At 36.7% G+C, this 13,220-nt stretch overlaps 2 protein-coding genes across 8 annotated transcripts in view; one reads left to right on the top strand and one right to left on the bottom strand.

Annotated features, from left to right (window-relative positions):
* The window catches only part of padi2 (peptidyl arginine deiminase, type II), a 46,690-nt gene extending 46,570 nt beyond the window's left edge, over positions 1-120 (top strand). For both annotated transcript variants that reach the window (XM_061937651.1, XM_061937650.1), the window contains exon 17: positions 1-120. This exon is cut by the window's left edge and continues 1,271 nt beyond it. The gene's annotated coding sequence lies outside the window, so the exon portion shown is untranslated.
* The window catches only part of rap1gapb (RAP1 GTPase activating protein b), a 519,058-nt gene that overhangs the window by 1,338 nt on the left and 504,500 nt on the right, over positions 1-13,220 (bottom strand). For all 6 annotated transcript variants that reach the window (XM_061937643.1, XM_061937649.2, XM_061937647.1 and 3 more), the window contains one exon: positions 1-1,978. This exon is cut by the window's left edge and continues 1,338 nt beyond it. In XM_061937643.1, coding sequence (XP_061793627.1) covers positions 1,919-1,978 — 60 coding nt within the window. In that variant the 3' untranslated portion in view covers positions 1-1,918. The remainder of the gene's footprint in view (positions 1,979-13,220) is intronic.

Below are 13,220 nucleotides of genomic sequence, written 5' to 3'. Positions count from 1 at the left end.
TCAAACTTTCACCATTTCCACATTTTTCCCACCTTCAACACACTCCACCCATCCTGGAAATTTAAGCTACCTTTTTTCCAAGTTCAAAAAAATTCCATGATTTTCCAGAATTCCAAAAATCCCCAGAATTCCAGGTTTTCCGGGACATTTTCCCCATTCAAAATGAATTGGCCATTTTTCAAACTTTCACCTTTTCCACAATTTTCAACCGATTCAAACTATTCCACCTTCAACACATTATACCATCCTGGAAATGTAAACTACCTGTTTTCCAAGTTCAAAAAAATTCCATGATTTTCCAGACTTCTAAAATCCCCAGATTTCCCAGAATTCCAGGTTTTCCGGGAAATTTTTCCCATTTAAAATGAATTGGGCATTTTTCAAACTTTCACCATTTCCACATTTTTTAACCGATTCAAACCATTCCACCTTCAACACATTCTACCAGCCTGGAAATTTAAACTACATTTTTTCCAAGTTCAAAAAAATTCCCAGATTTCCCAGAATTCTAGGTTTTCCGGGACATTTTTCCCATTCAAAATGAATTGGGCATTTTTCAAACTTTCACCATTTCCACATTTTTCAACCGATTCCAACCATTCCACCTTCAACACATTCCACCCATCCTGGAAATTTAAACTACATTTTTTCCAAGTTAAAAAAAAATTCCATGATTTTCCAGAATTCCTGCTTTTCCAAAGCCCTATTTCCACCATTTTTTCTGGCGACTACTCCTTCCAAATTTCCAATGCATTTCAGTTTAAATGTTTTATGCTGACTGAACGCTTTTTTTTTTTTTTTTTTTTTTTGCACCATGACTAGGGAAGGTTGTTTGATTGTGTCGTATAAGTTAATGCTGTGCATGTATTTACATCGGTGTACAATTAATGGCCACTGACTTCAGTACTTCCGTCGGCCCTCAAATGGGGTTTTATAATACTCACAAAGTTCAATGAGCAGTGTGTGACCATGTTTGTTGGATTTTTTGTTTTATGCACCATTACTAGGGAAGGTTGTTTGATTGGGTCATATAAGTAAATGATGTGCGTGTATTTACATCGGTGTACAATTAATGGCCACTGACTTGAGTACTTTCGTCGGCCGTCAAATGGTGACTAATTGACAGCTATCAAACTACTGACTCCTTGTATTTGTATGCCAAATTGAAGAGGCCGGCGCACCGCACTTGGCCCACGAGCCGTAGTTTGGACACCCCTACCATAACCAAAGTTTTTTAGATCCCTGCCTTAATTATTGTGTCAGTTTTGACTTAAATAACCAATGTGAAGGCTAAGCAAAGTGTCTTTTTTGACCTTCCCGAGCACAAAGGTGAACGCAGCCTTAAAGGGACGGCACATGGCAGGAAGTGTGTTACATTCCGGGATAAAGAAGATCTCTGACACAATGGTGGTAAAGGCAACTTGAAGATGAGTCACAGTGGAGCTGAACACCTCACAAATGCAACACTTGACAGCGAGTAACCTGCAATGTACACGTGTCCAATAAAAGGAGTGACGGGAACAGAACACGCACAAACAATAACTGACTTTTGTTGCTGGTCCACAGTACACATATTTGCACGTCACTTGCCTTTTTACAGGGCTCACAAAAATGTTCCTGGAGTCATTTAGCGTCACACAGGTGGCCTCGCTAGGAGATGAAGCAGGGCTGCTTGAATAAGTTAGGAGGGAAAAGGACTCACGTGACAATAAGACGTGGTGACACTTTCCCTTCCTGCTGGGAAAACTAATCAGACCAAGATGTCTGCTGACTGGTGGGGAGAGCAGACTTCATCCGTGACAGGCGGCACCACCCTGAAAGGGGGACTTTGAGAGCAAGACTCAAGTCCTCAGAGCTCCTGTCGGCGTCGGTCGGGACAGGCGGCGAGTTCCCAGCCCGACGCTTCCGGAATCTGGCGTCAAAGGTGAACTTCTGTCAGTCGCTTGCTTTCCGACGTGCGGCGCCTCTCCCAGAAATGCTGTGACGGGGATAAACAGGAAGTCAAAGGTGAGTGGAATCATTCAAAGTCCTGTTGTGTATTTGTTGGTCGTGCCACTCTCCCAGGACAGAGTGACTAAGTGAGGAACGAGGGATTGTCGAACAAAAAAAAACTGCAGCTTCCAGGAGAAATAGTATGGGCCTTTAGTGTAGTAGTAATAGTATTAGAGATAGTGTTGTAATAAATAATAGAGATAGTGTATTAGTAATAGTACTAGAAATAGTGTAGTAGTAAATAGTAGTAGAGATAGTGTAGTACTAATTAGTAGAGAAAGTGTATTAGTAAACAGTAGTAGTAAATAGTAGTAGACATTATGTATTAGTAAATAGTATTAGAAATAGTGTAGTAGTAAATAGTAGTAGAAGTAGTGTATTAGTAAATAGTAGTAGAAATAGTGTAGTAGTAAATAGTAGTAGAAATGGTATAGTAGTAGAAATAGTGTATTAGTAATAGTAGTAGATAGTGTATTAGTAAATAGTAGTAGAAATAGTGTATTAGTAAATAGTACTAGAAATAGTGTAGTAGTAAATAGTAGTAGAAATAGTGTATTAGTAAATAGTACTAGAAATAGTGTAGTAGTAAATAGTAGTAGAGATAGTGTAGTACTAAATAGTAGAGATAGTGTATTAGTAAACAGTAGTAGTAAATAGTAGTAGACATTATGTATTAGTAAATATTAGAAATAGTGTAGTAGTAAATAGTAGTAGAAGTAGTGTATTAGTAAATAGTATTAGAAATAGTGTAGTAGTAAATAGTAGTAGAAATAGTGTATTAGTAATAGTACTAGAAATAGTGTAGTAGTAAATAGTAGTAGAGATAGTGTAGTACTAAATAGAAGAGATAGTGTATTAGTAAACAGTAGTAGTAAATAGTATTAGATATTATGTATTAGTAAATAGTATTATAAATAGTGTAGTAGTAAATAGTAGTAGAAGTAGTGTATTAGTAAATAGTAGTAGAAATAGTGTAGTAGTTAATAGTAGTCGAAGTAGTGTAGTAGTAAATAGTAGTAGAATAGTGTATTAGTAATAGTAGTAGAAATAGTGCAGTAATAATAATATTAGAGATAGTGTATTAGTAAATAGTAGTAAAAATAGTGTAGTAGTAAATAGTAGTAGAATAGTGTATTAGTAATAGTAGTAGATAGTGTAGTAGTAAATAGTAGTAGAAATAGTGTATTAGTAAATAGTACTAGAAATAGTGTAGTCGTAAATAGTAGTAGTAATAGTGTATTAGTAAATAGTACTAGAAATAGTGTAGTAGTAAATAGTAGTAGAGATAGTGTAGTACTAAATAGTAGAGATAGTGTATTTGTAAACAGTAGTAGTAAATAGTAGTAGACATTATGTATTAGTAAATAGTATTAGAAATAGTGTAGTAGTAAATAGTAGAAGTAGTGTATTAGTAAATAGTAGTAGAAATAGTGTTGTAGTAAATAGTAGTAGAAATAGTGTAGTAGTAAATAGTACTAGAAATAGTGTAGTAGTAAATAGTAGTAGAAATAGTGTATTAGTAAATAGTACTAGAAATAGTGTAGTAGTAAATAGTAGTAGAGATAGTGTAGTACTAAATAGTAGAGATAGTGTATTAGTAAACAGTAGTAGTAAATAGTAGTAGACATTATGTATTACTAAATAGTATTAGAAATAGTGTGGTAGTAAAAAGTAGTCGAAGTAGTGTATTAGTAAATAGTAGTAGAAATAGTGTAGTAGTAATAATATTAGAGATAGTGTATTAGTAAATAGTAGTACAAATAGTGTAGTAGTAAATAGTAGTAGAAATAGTGTATTAGTAAATAGTACTAGAAATAGTGTAGTAGTAAATAGTAGTAGAGATAGTGTAGTACTAAATAGTAGAGATAGTGTATTAGTAAACAGTAGTAGTAAATAGTAGTAGACATTATGTATTACTAAATAGTATTAGAAATAGTGTGGTAGTAAAAAGTAGTCGAAGTAGTGTATTAGTAAATAGTAGTAGAAATAGTGTAGTAGTAATAATATTAGAGATAGTGTATTAGTAAATAGTAGTACAAATAGTGTAGTAGTAAATAGTAGTAGAAATAGTATAGTAGTAAATAGTAGTAGAAATAGTGTATTAGTAATAGTAGTAGATAGTGTAGTAGTAAATAGTAGTATAAATAGTGTATTAGTAAATCGTACTAGAAATGGTGTAGTAGTAAATAGTATTAGAAATAGTGTATTAGTAAATAGTACTAGAAATAGTGTAGTAGTAAATAGTAGTAGAAATAGTGTATTAGTAAATAGTAGTAGAGATAGTGTAGTAGTAAATAGTAGTAGAGATAGTGTAGTAGTAAATAGTAGTAGAGATAGTGTAGTACTAAATAGAAGAGATAGTGTATTAGTAAACAGTAATAGTAAATAGTAGTAGACATTATGTATTAGTAAATAGTATTAGAAATAGTGTAGTAGTAAATAGTAGTAGAAGTAGTGTATTAGTAAACAGTAGTAGAAATAGTGTAGTAGTAAATAGTAGTCAAAGTAGTGTAGTAGTAAATAGTAGTAGAAATAGTGCAGTATTAATAATATTAGAGATAGTGTATTAGTAAATAGTAGTAAAAATAGTGTAGTAGTAAATAGTAGTAGAAATAGTGTATTAGTAATAGTAGTAGATAGTGTAGTCGTAAATAGTAGTAGAAATAGTGTATTAGTAAATAGTAGTAAAAATAGTGTAGTAGCAAATAGTGTATTAGTAAATAGTATTAGACATAGTGTAGTAAATAGTGGTAGAAGTAGCATATTAGGAAATAGTAGTAGAAATATTGTCGTAGTAATACTATTAGTGATACTGTAATAGTAAATAGTAGTAGAAATAGTGTAGTAGTAATAGTATTAGAGATAATGTATTAGTAAATAGTAGTAAAAATAGTGTAGTAGTAGTAAATAGTAGTAGAAATAGTATAGTAGTAAATAGTAGTAGAAATAGTATAGTAGTAAATAGTAGTAGTAATAGTGTATTAGTAATCGTAGTAGAGATAGTATAGTAGTAAATAGTAGTAAAAATAGTGTAGTAGTAATAGTAGTAGAAATAGTGTATTAGTAAAGAGTAGTGAAATAGTGTGGTAGTAAAAAGTAGTAGAAATAGTGTATTATTCATAGTAGTAGAGATAGTGTAGTAGTAAAGAGTATTAGACATAGTGTAGTAGTAAATAGTAGTAGAAATAGTGTTTTAGTAATAGTAGAATAAATAGTGTATTAGTAATAGTATTAGAAATAGTGTATTAGTAATAGTAGTAGAAATGGTGTATTAGTAATAGTAGTAGAAATGGTGTATTAGTAATAGTAGTAGAAATGGTGTAGTAGTAATAGTAGTAGAAATAGTGTAGTAGTAATAGTAGTACAGATAGTGTATTAGTAATAGTAGTAGACATGGTGTATTAGTAATAGTAGTAGAAATAGTGTAGTAGTAATAGCAGCACAAATAGTGTATTAGTAATAGTAATAGACATGGTGTATTAGTAATAGTAGTAGAAATGGTGTATTAGTAATAGTAGTAGAAATAATGTAGTAGTAATAGTAGCACAAATAGTGTATTAGTAATAGTAGTATAAATAGTGTATTAGTAATAGTAGTAGAAATGGTGTATTAGTAATAGTAGTACAAATAGTGTATTAGTAATAGTAGTAGAAATGGTGTATTAGTATGGGCCTGATTACTCTTCTGATGTCGTCTCGGACCACTGTCCTTAAATACCTTTTACACGAAGACAGTTAGTCTTTGTAGTTCTAGCCTTAGGGCCGGCCAGTCTGGACAACACCCAGGTTGTTGGTACAAATGCAGACAACACCTGGGCGTTGTCACTTTGCTCAAGCAAGTCGGGTGACCTCCAACCCCTGATCTCTACTCCTACTGGGGGGCTCTTACCAGGTGTCGTTTTTGTGTTTACGCTTCCTCCTAAAATCAAACTGCTGCTATCCTTTAAGTTCCGCAATGTCCTGGGGGCAAGAGCCACCACTCTCTGGAGGGCCGTGATGGACATCTGCACCCCAAGCTATCTGAGGGCATATTTCCTTCATAGAATCATCCCTTATAAGACTCTGTGACCAAATAAAAATACAAGTGATATATACCGACAGCCATCAGACTGTACAATGCATATGTTCCTTCTTAAATGTAGAATATATTTATATTATTCACATGTGAATAATGCTGTATAGTATTTATTGTCTATAGTGTGCTGCTGAATTTACCCCAGGGATCAATAAAGTACTTTCTATTCTATTCTATAAGAAAATGGTAGACGGTATAATTCACCACTGGACTTTTGAATAAAGTTTAACAGAACTTTTCATCAGTCTTGCTCCAACTTTCTCTGATTGCTGTGTCAGTCTTGTCATCCACCATTTTCTTTCATTCCCACCTCACATTTCACTTAGGATTCAGGTCCAGACTATCTCACTACCTCACATTGTACGTTTGATTTAGATCCAGACTATCTCACTACCTCCCATTGTACGTTGGATTCAGGTCCAGACTATCTCACTACCTTACATCTAGTTGGATTTAGGTCCAGACTATCTCACTACCTCACATTGTAAGTTAGATTCAGGTGCAAACTATCTCATTACCTCACATTGTACGTTTGATTCAGGTCCAGACTATCTATCTCACTACCTCACATTGTACGTTTGATTTAGGTCCAGACTATCTCACTACCTCACATTGTACGTTTGATTCAGGTCCAGACTATCTCACTACCTCACATCTAGTTGGATTCAGGTCCAGACTATCTCACTACCTCACATTGTAAGTTGGATTCAGGTCCAAACTATCTCATTACCTCACATTGTACGTTTGATTCAGGTCCAGACTATCTCACTATCTCCCATTGTACGTTTGATTTAGGTCCAGACTATCTCACTACCTCACAATGTACGTTTGATTTAGGTCCAGACTATCTCACTACCTCACATTGTACGTTTGATTTAGATCCAGACTATCTCACTACCTCCCATTGTACGTTTGATTCAGGTCCAGACTATCTCACTACCTCACATCTAGTTGGATTCAGGTCCAGACTATCTCACTACCTCACATTGTACGTTTGATTCAGGTCCAGACTATCTCACTACCTCACTTTTTACGTTTGATTCAGGTCCAGACTATCTCACTACCTCACTTTTTACGTTTGATTCAGGTCCAGACTATCTCACTACCTCACATTTCACTTTGGATTTAGGTCCAGACTACCTCACTACCTCACATTGTACGTTGGATTCAGGTCCAGACTATCTCACTACCTCACATTTCACTTTGGATTTAGGTCCAGACTACCTCACATTGTACGTTGGATTCAGGTTCAGACTATCTCACTACCTCACATTGTACGTTTGATTCAGGTCCAGACTATCTCACTACCTCCCATTGTACGTTTGATTTAGGTCCAGACTATCTCACTACCTCCCATTGTACATTTGATTCAGGTCCAGACTATCTCACTACCTCACATCTAGTTGGATTCAGGTCCAGACTATCTCACTACCTCACATTGTACGTTTGATTCAGGTCCAAACTATCTCATTACCTCACATTGTACGTTTGATTCAGGTCCAGACTATCTCACTATCTCCCATTGTACGTTTGATTTAGGTCCAGACTATCTCACTACCTCACAATGTACGTTTGATTTAGGTCCAGACTATCTCACTACCTCACATTGTACGTTTGATTTAGATCCAGACTATCTCACTACCTCCCATTGTACGTTTGATTCAGGTCCAGACTATCTCACTACCTCACATCTAGTTGGATTCAGGTCCAGACTATCTCACTACCTCACATTGTACGTTTGATTCAGGTCCAGACTATCTCACTACCTCACTTTTTACGTTTGATTCAGGTCCAGACTATCTCACTACCTCACTTTTTACGTTTGATTCAGGTCCAGACTATCTCACTACCTCACATTTCACTTTGGATTTAGGTCCAGACTACCTCACTACCTCACATTGTACGTTGGATTCAGGTCCAGACTATCTCACTACCTCACATTTCACTTTGGATTTAGGTCCAGACTACCTCACATTGTACGTTGGATTCAGGTTCAGACTATCTCACTACCTCACATTGTACGTTTGATTCAGGTCCAGACTATCTCACTACCTCCCATTGTACGTTTGATTTAGGTCCAGACTATCTCACTACCTCCCATTGTACATTTGATTCAGGTCCAGACTATCTCACTACCTCACATCTAGTTGGATTCAGGTCCAGACTATCTCACTACCTCACATTGTACGTTTGATTCAGGTCCAGACTATCTCACTACCTCCCATTGTACGTTTGATTCAGGTACAGACTATCTCACTACCTCCCATTGTACATTTGATTCAGGTCCAGACTATCTCACTACCTCACATCTAGTTGGATTCAGGTCCAGACTATCTCATTACCTCACATTGTACATTTGATTCAGGTCCAGACTATCTCACTACCTCACATTTCACTTTGGATTTAGGTCCAGACTATCTCACTACCTCACATTGTACGTTTGATTTAGGTCCAGACTATCTCACTACCTCACATTGTACGTTTGATTCAGGTCCAGACTATCTCACTACCTCACATTGTACGTTTGATTTAGGTCCAGACTATCTCACTACCTCACATCTAGTTGGATTCAGGTCCAGACTATATCACTACCTCACATTGTAAGTTGGATTCAGGTCCAGACTATCTCACTACCTCACATCTAGTTGGATTCAGGTCCAGACTATCTCACTACCTCACATTGTACGTTTAATTCAGGTCCAGACTATCTCACTACCTCACATCTAGTTGGATTCAGGTCCAGACTATCTCACTACCTCACATTGTAAGTTGGATTCAGGTCCAAACTATCTCATTACCTCACATTGTACGTTTGATTCAGGTCCAGACTATCTCACTATCTCCCATTGTACGTTTGATTTAGGTCCAGACTATCTCACTACCTCCCATTGTACGTTTGATTCAGGTCCAGACTATCTCACTACCTCACATCTAGTTGGATTCAGGTCCAGACTATCTCACTACCTCACATTGTACGTTTGATTCAGGTCCAGACTATCTCATTACCTCACTTTTTACGTTTGATTCAGGTCCAGACTATCTATCTCACTACCTCACATTGTACGTTTGATTTAGGTCCAGACTATCTCACTACCTCACATCTACTTGGATTCAGGTCCAGACTATCTCACTACCTCACATCTAGTTGGATTCAGGTCCAGACTATCTCACTACTTCACATTGTAAGTTGGATTCAGGTCCAAACTATCTCATTACCTCACATTGTACGTTTGATTCAGGTCCAGACTATCTCACTATCTCCCATTGTACGTTTGATTTAGGTCCAGACTATCTCACTACCTCACATTGTACGTTTGATTTAGGTCCAGACTATCTCACATTGTACGTTTGATTTAGATCCAGACTATCTCACTACCTCCCATTGTACGTTTGATTCAGGTCCAGACTATCTCACTACCTCACATCTAGTTGGATTCAGGTCCAGACTATCTCACTACCTCACATTGTACGTTTGATTCAGGTCCAGACTATCTCACTACCTCACTTTTTACGTTTGATTCAGGTCCAGACTATCTCACTACCTCACTTTTTACGTTTGATTCAGGTCCAGACTATCTCACTACCTCACATTTCACTTTGGATTTAGGTCCAGACTACCTCACTACCTCACATTGTACGTTGGATTCAGGTCCAGACTATCTCACTACCTCACATTTCACTTTGGATTTAGGTCCAGACTACCTCACATTGTACGTTGGATTCAGGTCCAGACTATCTCACTACCTCACATTGTACGTTTGATTCAGGTCCAGACTATCTCACTACCTCCCATTGTACGTTTGATTTAGGTCCAGACTATCTCACTACCTCACATCTAGTTGGATTCAGGTCCAGACTATCTCACTACCTCCCATTGTACATTTGATTCAGGTACAGACTATCTCACTACCTCACATCTAGTTGGATTCAGGTCCAGACTATCTCATTACCTCACATTGTACATTTGATTCAGGTCCAGACTATCTCACTACCTCACATTTCACTTTGGATTTAGGTCCAGACTACCTCACTACCTCACATTGTACGTTGGATTCAGGTCCAGACTATCTCACTACCTCACATTTCACTTTGGATTTAGGTCCAGACTACCTCACATTGTACGTTGGATTCAGGTCCAGACTATCTCACTACCTCACATTGTACGTTTGATTCAGGTCCAGACTATCTCACTACCTCCCATTGTACGTTTGATTTAGGTCCAGACTATCTCACTACCTCACATCTAGTTGGATTCAGGTCCAGACTATCTCACTACCTCCCATTGTACATTTGATTCAGGTCCAGACTATCTCACTACCTCACATCTAGTTGGATTCAGGTCCAGACTATCTCATTACCTCACATTGTACATTTGATTCAGGTCCAGACTATCTCACTACCTCACATTTCACTTTGGATTTAGGTCCAGACTATCTCACTACCTCACATTGTACGTTTGATTTAGGTCCAGACTATCTCACTACCTCACATTGTACGTTTGATTCAGGTCCAGACTATCTCACTACCTCACATTGTACGTTTGATTTAGGTCCAGACTATCTCACTACCTCACATCTAGTTGGATTCAGGTCCAGACTATATCACTACCTCACATTGTAAGTTGGATTCAGGTCCAGACTATCTCACTACCTCACATCTAGTTGGATTCAGGTCCAGACTATATCACTACCTCACATTGTAAATTGGATTCAGGTCCAGACTATCTCACTACCTCACATCTAGTTGGATTCAGGTCCAGACTATATCACTACCTCACATTGTAAGTTGGATTCAGGTCCAGACTATCTCACTACCTCACATCTAGTTGGATTCAGGTCCAGACTATCTCACTACCTCCCATTGTACATTTGATTCAGGTCCAGACTATCTCACTACCTCACATCTAGTTGGATTCAGGTCCAGACTATCTCATTACCTCACATTGTACATTTGATTCAGGTCCAGACTATCTCACTACCTCACATTTCACTTTGGATTTAGGTCCAGACTATCTCACTACCTCACATTGTACGTTTGATTTAGGTCCAGACTATCTCACTACCTCACATTGTACATTTGATTCAGGTCCAGACTATCTCACTACCTCACATTGTACGTTTGATTTAGGTCCAGACTATCTCACTACCTCACATCTAGTTGGATTCAGGTCCAGACTATATCACTACCTCACATTGTAAGTTGGATTCAGGTCCAGACTATCTCACTACCTCACATCTAGTTGGATTCAGGTCCAGACTATATCACTAACTCACATTGTAAATTGGATTCAGGTCCAGACTATCTCACTACCTCACATCTAGTTGGATTCAGGTCCAGACTATATCACTACCTCACATTGTAAGTTGGATTCAGGTCCAGACTATCTCACTACCTCACATTGTACTTTTGATTCAGGTCCAGACTATCTCACTACCTCACATAGACTGAATTCAGGTACAGACTATCGCACTACCTCACATTGTACGTTGGATTCAGTTCCAAACAATCTCACTTTGTACGTTTGATTCAGGTCCAGATTATCTATTGACTTATGTGTCTTTCTTCATGGACCGTTTTTTAACACTTTTCGCTCTATGGCAAGATGCATTATCATCTTGAAACATGATGTCATCGTTCCCGAACATGCGTTCCATAGTTGAATTGGAGACAAAGTAAACCTTTGCATTTACTGAAGATGTTAATTACCTGACATCTCATCAATGAGTGTGGGAACCTGCATGTTTTCTTCAGGCAGTCGTCTTCATAAATCTCATTAGAACCGAAACCAAACAAAAGTTGCAGCAATGCAGATCACTGAATGTGACTTTCATCCAGTCATCCGTATTCCATGACCAGGTTTTTTATGTTTAAATGTTAATGACGGCTTTCGTTTAGACTTTCTGTGTTTGAATCCCATTTTCTTTAGGTGGTTTCTTGCAGTTTCCACCCATTTTTTTCTTTTCAAGACTTTTTGCTTGAAGTTTTCTGTCTTGACACTTTGTTTTCCTTGGTCTACCTTTTACAACCGTCCCAAGTGGTCTGTACTTGGTCCACATTCAGACACAGCTGACTGAAGAACCAACATCTTTTACTCTACCTCCATGAAGAAGTTTAATAATCCTCTCCTTTGTTTCAATGACATCTCTCATGTAAGAGCCATGATTCATCCTAATCCACCTGCTGCAACAGCTCTCCAAGTAATTAAAAGGGAGTTTTCTAACACTCCTGTTTTAAAAGGAGTGTTAGAACACTAATAAACAGATTTAAGCTGATGCTACAGTTACAGTAGCTTCCAAAAACATAAAAATACAGGGTGATTCCATTTTTTTTTTAACTCAAAATTAATTTAAAAATTAAACTTTTTTTTTTAATGTTTCTTAAAGCCATTTAAACTAAATATAATTTTGTGTCATGTGTCAACTGATGAACATCCTCCAAGTTTGCCGATTCCATCAATTCATCAAGAGTAGTAAATAGTAGAAATAGTGTAGTGGTAAATAGAAGTAGAAATAGTGTAATGTAAATAGTGGGGTTTACAAACTACGGCCCGTAGGCAAAGTTTGGCCCGCCAGCATCTTCAATGTGGCCCACGAGATGTCATGACTTCAATAAAGCATCACAACGCGGAGTGCTTTAAATTTCATCTTAAAATAAATAAAAAGGCAGTCTCTGAATGCTACAGATTTGCTGCCATCTTGTGGACATTGTGAGTAAATCAGATCAATGACCCTTACTTAAATGACACAATCCAAACAACCTTTCCTAGTCATGGTGCAAAAAAAAAAAAAATACAACAATGAAAAATGTCCCATCACCATAAAAAAAACAAAAAAACTAAATTACACCCATTTAAATCCATTACAGTGCATGATGGGAAAAATGCAAAACACTCTCCACACTTATCAATGTTTGGCACATTTTAGCTGCTTGATGTTTCTGATTGATTATAAAACTTTAAGAAGGTCGTCACGGGAGTAAACAAGGTCGGAGTGGAACTTTCATATACACTTAATATCAATTATATTAATTATATATGCATTATATTAATATAATATGTGCATGCACGCACACATTATATTTATACATATGTATATATGTACATGTACATATATATATATATACTGTATAAATGTACATATACATACATATATACT

The sequence above is a fragment of the Nerophis lumbriciformis genome, linkage group LG03 (assembly GCF_033978685.3).
Source record: "Nerophis lumbriciformis linkage group LG03, RoL_Nlum_v2.1, whole genome shotgun sequence".
Classification (NCBI taxonomy): domain Eukaryota; kingdom Metazoa; phylum Chordata; class Actinopteri; order Syngnathiformes; family Syngnathidae; genus Nerophis; species Nerophis lumbriciformis.
Note: the sequence above shows the minus strand (reverse complement) of the source record. Positions and strands in the feature narration are given on the sequence as shown.